General features: G+C 43.6%; 1 protein-coding gene across 1 annotated transcript in view; it reads right to left on the minus strand.

Annotated features, from left to right (window-relative positions):
* spop (speckle type BTB/POZ protein) overlaps positions 1 to 5,353 on the minus strand; it is a 151,757-nt gene extending 146,404 nt beyond the window's left edge. The window contains exon 1 of the mRNA XM_060901837.1: positions 5,073 to 5,353. Coding sequence (XP_060757820.1) covers positions 5,073 to 5,150 — 78 coding nt within the window. The 5' untranslated portion in view covers positions 5,151 to 5,353. The remainder of the gene's footprint in view (positions 1 to 5,072) is intronic.
* Positions 5,354 to 6,000: the final 647 nt, after the last annotated feature.

The following is a 6,000-nucleotide window of genomic DNA, read 5'->3' on the forward strand; positions in this document are numbered from 1 at the left end:
GTAAATGACTATTCTAGCTTATGAGTAGCACGCTGTGTGAGCACAATCGCTATCAGGCGTGTTAAAATGTAAATAACTTTTCTAGAATTTCACCAAAACTTATTGAATTTTCAGCACTGTAAGAGAACTCCCTAAAGTATTATTCAGCAAAACCCCAGAATGATAGCACAAATCTAGAATTTTTAACGGAATTTTAGCTCTTAAAATTTAACGCAATTATGGACGTCACGCGTAACATTTACACCCGTGAAAAATCACTTTGAATGCGGTTTTGAAAGTTTTGATCAAATATTCTCTATAATAATAATAAAAAAAATTGCTTAAATATTATAAACAGTCTTTTAACGTATCAAAAAATAATTTTGAAAAAGCAAGGAAATTCGGAAGAAAAATTTTCTCTTTTGCTTGTTGTGCGCGTCACGCTACCAAACTCTAACCCCTTCACGAACAATTCCAACTTTCATGGACTTGTAGCGCGAATAAACCTTTCAAAATATATATAATACTTCTCACCCAGTAAATTAGAATCCTGGTGATTTATATCCTCGTAGCTTCAGTAGATCTAGAGATTTAGTAAATCCCAAACGCTGTGAAACACGCCAGCCATCTATGGCGAGAAGTGCTGCTGTAGTTGAGAAACTCATTTCTCCCACTTCCAACTAACTCCGTGCCCCAGACCAAAATAACAATGTCACGCTCATCACTTAAGGATGATTTATACCAAGTTTCACGGAAAAATACAGCGAAATAAACTTGCTAGAAGCATTTTTCAAAATCCCAAACATTATGAAACATGTGTTATGAGTAGCACGCTGTGTGAGCACAATCGCTATCAGGCGCGTTAAAATGTAAATTACTTTTCTAGAATTTCACCAAAACTCATTGAATTTTCAGCACTGTAAGAGAACTCCCTAAAGTATTATTCAGCAAAACCCCAGAATGATAGCACAAATCTAGAATTTTTAACAGAATTTTAGTTCTTAAAATTTAACGCAATTATGGACGTCACGCGTAACATTTACACCCGTGAAAAATCACTTTGAATGCTGTTTTGAAAGTTTTGATCAAATATTCTCTAAAAAAAAACGCTTAAATATTATAAACACAGTCTTTTAACGTATCAAAAAATAATTTTGATAAAGCAAGGAAATTCGGAAGAAAATTTTTTTCTTTTGCTTGTTGTGCGCGTCACGCTACCAAACTCTAACTAACCCCTTCACGAACAATTCCAACTTTCATGGACTTATAGCGTGAATAAACCTTTCAAAAAATATATATAATACTTCTCACCCAGTAAATTAGAATCCTGGTGATTTATATCCTCGTAGCTTCAGTAGATCTAGAGATTTAGTCGATTTAGTAAATCCCAAACGCTGTGAAACACGCCAGCCATCTATGGCGAGAAGTGCTGCTGTAGTTGAGAAACTCTCATTTCTCCCGCTTCCAACTAACTCCGTGACCCAGACCAAAATAACAATGTCACGCTCATCACTTAAGGATGATTTATGCCAAGTTTCACGGAAAAAATACAGCGAAATAAACTTGCTAGAAGCATTTTTCAAAATCCCAAACATTATGAAACATTTCTTGTAGGGTTTCAGGTTACAAATTTCGAGAATAGAGAAATTGCGGCGCAAAAGTTTGCCACTAAACTCACGAAAATACTCCATCCTAGGGAGTTTCACAACCGAACTAGGCTACGTGACAGTCCGTGACCACCCAGGAATGTTCTAGAAGGTACGCTTCTAGGCACGTGCGATCCAGAAAGACGCCACGTGGAGGTAGTAAAGGTAGTACTTCCACTGTCTTATGACGTTTTTGCTTGTTTTAGCGTGATAAACAATGCATTATGGGTAATCATTAAAATGCTGATTTCAAGGTTAAAATGGGTAAAAACAACCAATTTATTATAGATATTGTAAAAATTGTGCCTAATAGTTATTTCAGTACATAAAATCAAAACCTGAATTTAAAATTTTTTTCCCTATGTTACACCATTGTGCATCTATAGCATGCTACTCATCAGCTGCAAATGTGTGGTTTTTGGTGCAATATCTCCATAGGTGTATAGAGGCCCATTTCCAGCAACTATCACTCCAGTGTTCTAAGGCTGCTGGGCCATAGAAGGTTCACGCTGCACGCTGCATGTTGCACGCTGCACGCTACACGTTCACGTGAAGAACCGGACCCTGGGCCATTAAACTTCATGCTTGGATGTTCACGTGTTGCGTCTGTTCTACTTTGACCGAGTAACCAACAATATGGACTCTTCAGATGACGACGATTGCCTCATTCTGCTTTTACTGAGACAGAGGAAGAGAAAAAGGAACAGAATTTGGAGCCGAGAACACTTCCTTCTGAGAGAAACCCGTGGTGAATTTCACCGAACATTCTATAATCTGCTTGACAATCCCGATGAAGAACTATTTTTCAATTATACCATTCAATTATATTTTTTCTGAAGTTTTCCCCTGAAAGCATAGCGTTATCTCCCTAGACCCGTTCTGATTGGCTGGCGCGGCGGTGACCGCATGCATTGACTGGAATTTCCATCTTCACGCCTAGAAAAAAGTGTGCATGTTCATTTCATGCTTCACGCGTGAAGTGTGCAGCGTGCAGCGTGCAACGTGAACGCCGTTCTATGGCCCAGAGCAAGTCATGCTACGTTTGTCCACTTTTCTTTACACACGTGTAGCGTGCAGCGTGCAGCATGCAGCGTGCAGCGTGAACCTTCTATGGCCCAGCAGCCTAATGATACAATGTGTTTGCTCATTGCCTCAGAAGGCTAATGGATGATTAGAAAACCCTTGTACAATCATGTTAGCACAGCTGAAAACAGTTTAGCTCTTTAGAGAAGCTATAAAACTGACCTTCCTTTGAGCAGATTGAGGCCAAGTTTACGTTAGACCGTATCTGTCTCGTTTTCTTCGCGGATGCACTGTCCGTTTACATTAAAACGCCTGGAAACGCCGGGAAACGGGAATCCGCCAGGGTCCACGTATTCAATCCAGATCGTGTCTGGTCCGGTGCTGTGTAAACATTGAGAATACGCGGATACGCTGTGCTGAGCTCTAGCTGGCGTCTCATTGGACAATGTCACTGTGACATCCACCTTCCTGATTCACTGGCGTTGGTCATGTGACACGACTGCTGAAAAACGGCGCGGACTTCCGCCTTGTATCACCTTTCATTACAGAGTATAAAAGTACGAAAATACTGCAAATACTGATGCAAATACTGCCCATTGTGTAGTTATGATTGTCTTTAGGCTTGCCATCCTTCCACTTGCAAGTGGTAAGTGACGCGCACACCCGACATGCACTGGAATCACACAGCGGCTCAGTCCCGAATCACTGCTCGTGCGCTTCACTCGCGCGCTGTCTGAGCTGCGCAGGGCCAGAGTGCGCACCCTCCAGAGGGCACTCGCTGTTCAGGGCCGAGTGATTTGGAGCGCAGCTGCTGAGGAGGAAGCGATGAGCCGCACTGACACATTTCAACTTACGTGCCGAATTAGTCATGTGATTAGCGTATCCGTGTATTGGCGTTGCTGTGTGCACGCGACTCGTGTATTGGCGTTGCTGTGTGCACGCTAATCGTTTTTAAAAACTTTAATCTGATGATCCGCTGATACAGTCTTACGTAAACCCCACCCGAGTTTCTGGAGCATCAAATTTGTGGGGTCGATTAAATGCCCAAAATGGCCAGAAAAATGTCTTGACTATATTTTCTATTCATTTTACAGCTTATGGTGGTAAATAAAAGTGTGACTTTTCATGGAAAACACAAAATTGTCTGGGTGACCCCAAACTTTTGAACGGTAGTGTACATTCAGTCGGTAAACAGGAAGTCGATGTGCGACAGACCTGAAAACGGTATAGAACCCCAAGCTGAAGCTCGGTACCGAATATCAAGCAGTTGTGATTTGCAGATGCTGAGAAAAGTGCTACGAAAACTTTGTAAACCCAGACACTGGGTGTTTTGTAAATGCATTCAGTCGGTAAACAGGAAGTCGATGTGCGACAGACCTGAAAACGGTGTACACTGTATAGAACCCCAAGCTGAATTTGGTACCAAGTGGCTATGATTTGTAGCCTGGGAAATCCCATGCTGCTTTGCACAATCGTCCCGATCTGAAAAGACGGCATGGAAACTATGGTCTAAAGGCTCACCTGAGTTAGGGAGCCAATCAGAGAGTGGGGAGGGGTGGGAAGACGGTGACGCGTACTACTCGACAAACGGAAGCTTGTAGTTTATTTGGGACTGTTTACGGATCACATTTAACATGGCGGCGAGCGATACGAACCAAACTTTCGATCAAGCTTTGTCTTGCACAAACGGCAGTAATCGCTCGGTGCCATTGTTTTCCTATTTTTGTTTTGCCTTCTCTTTCTCCTTCCTTCTCTTCTTCGCTCTAACTACGTCACCGGGTACAACTGCCATGATTGGCCATGGGCTACGTATACGCCAAATGATAGACATTTGCAACGTCCAATAAACGGCCGTTGACAATCGTAAACCACACCTCCCCTACAAGAAATTCAACAGGCGGCTTCCAGACCATATTTCACTTGTGATACGGTCTGGTGTTAACCAGACTATATGATTTGTGGTTGTTGAGAAAAAGGGTGTTTCAGATGTACAGGAGATAAACCAGTATATCTCTCCCAGCGTTATCTTGCCCGGCGCTCAGAGTTTCAGCAGCTTGTTAGCATTCTGCGTATTTTTGCCCTGCAGTTAGTAGTTGGCTATATTCAGTGAGTGAGAATTCTGTGAAAGTGGTGGTGGTCCGCTTGGGGGGAGGAGGGAACTGTGCATTTCCTCATTTCTTCCGATAGGGATGGATGCCTCAACGGTCTGGCAATATCCTGGCCCCTATTATTATTATTATTATTATTATTAAGATTAAAATTTATTTATTTATGGAGGGGGGGATGGAGGAGGAGGAGTAGGACTTCGTCAAGAGACCAATTTTTACACATAGCACCTTTAATGGAATCAAGTCTAATTCATACTCGTTGTTGGAGTCGTGAATGCAAAAAATCTAAATGAACACATCAAGCTCGCTCACTCACCTGCGTGTAACACCAGCTCTCGGCCACAGGGCCGCTGGTCATCTCAGCGGGAGGGGGCGGACTCGGGACCCTGGACATCGCCAGCTTTAAGTGTGTGGGGTGATGAGGGGCACAGCACCTACCAGCAGATGACAGACACCCCCACACACAGAGGGAGAGGACTTCCTCACGGGCACAAAGCTGCGACACCTCAGTTGTCGATAGTGTTGAGTACACGCTGGGGTACAGAGGCACCCAAAGAGCAGTGATGGAACACCAGGAGAACTGTCTCAGCTCCAGGAGAACCTGAGAGAGAGAGAGAGAGAGAGAGAGAGAGAGAGAGAGAGAGAGAGGTCACACTAAACACTTACTAGTCTAAGTATTAAGGCACCATGAGACATTAAAGTACTGGTCTGCGTTAATCTGACCAAAGAAACAAGAGTGCTCTGATGCCCCTTTTCCACCAAATCAGTTCCAGGGCTGGTTCGGGGCCAGTGCTGGTTCACAACTCGTTCAACTTGCGAGCCAGCTGAGAACCAGTTTGCTTTTCCATAGCTCGCGGTGCTAAGGAAAGCCACATCATTTCGTCGCTGTATACGTCAGTTACGTCGCTACGTTTGCATAAACCTTGGCGCGAATATCAAAGCAAAAACAACATGGAAGAAGCAGCAGCAACAATATTAATAATAATGATGACTTCGCGTTTGTACAGCTGCTGCTTCTCGTTGCTTAAAAATGGCGATCTTTCGCGGTCTTGTTATTGTTGTTGGTCTTAACAACTCCGCCCCCCCGCTGACGTAAGCGGTTCTTTCCTCTGGCCCAGCAGAGAGTTGGTGCTAGCCTGGAACCGGCTTTTCTGGCCCCAGAGCCGGTTCTTTGTCAGTGGAAACAGAAAACCCGGTTCCAAACTAAGCACTGGCCCCGAACCAGCCCTGGAACTGCTTTGGTG

This window comes from Neoarius graeffei, chromosome 20 (assembly GCF_027579695.1).
Source record: "Neoarius graeffei isolate fNeoGra1 chromosome 20, fNeoGra1.pri, whole genome shotgun sequence".
Classification (NCBI taxonomy): domain Eukaryota; kingdom Metazoa; phylum Chordata; class Actinopteri; order Siluriformes; family Ariidae; genus Neoarius; species Neoarius graeffei.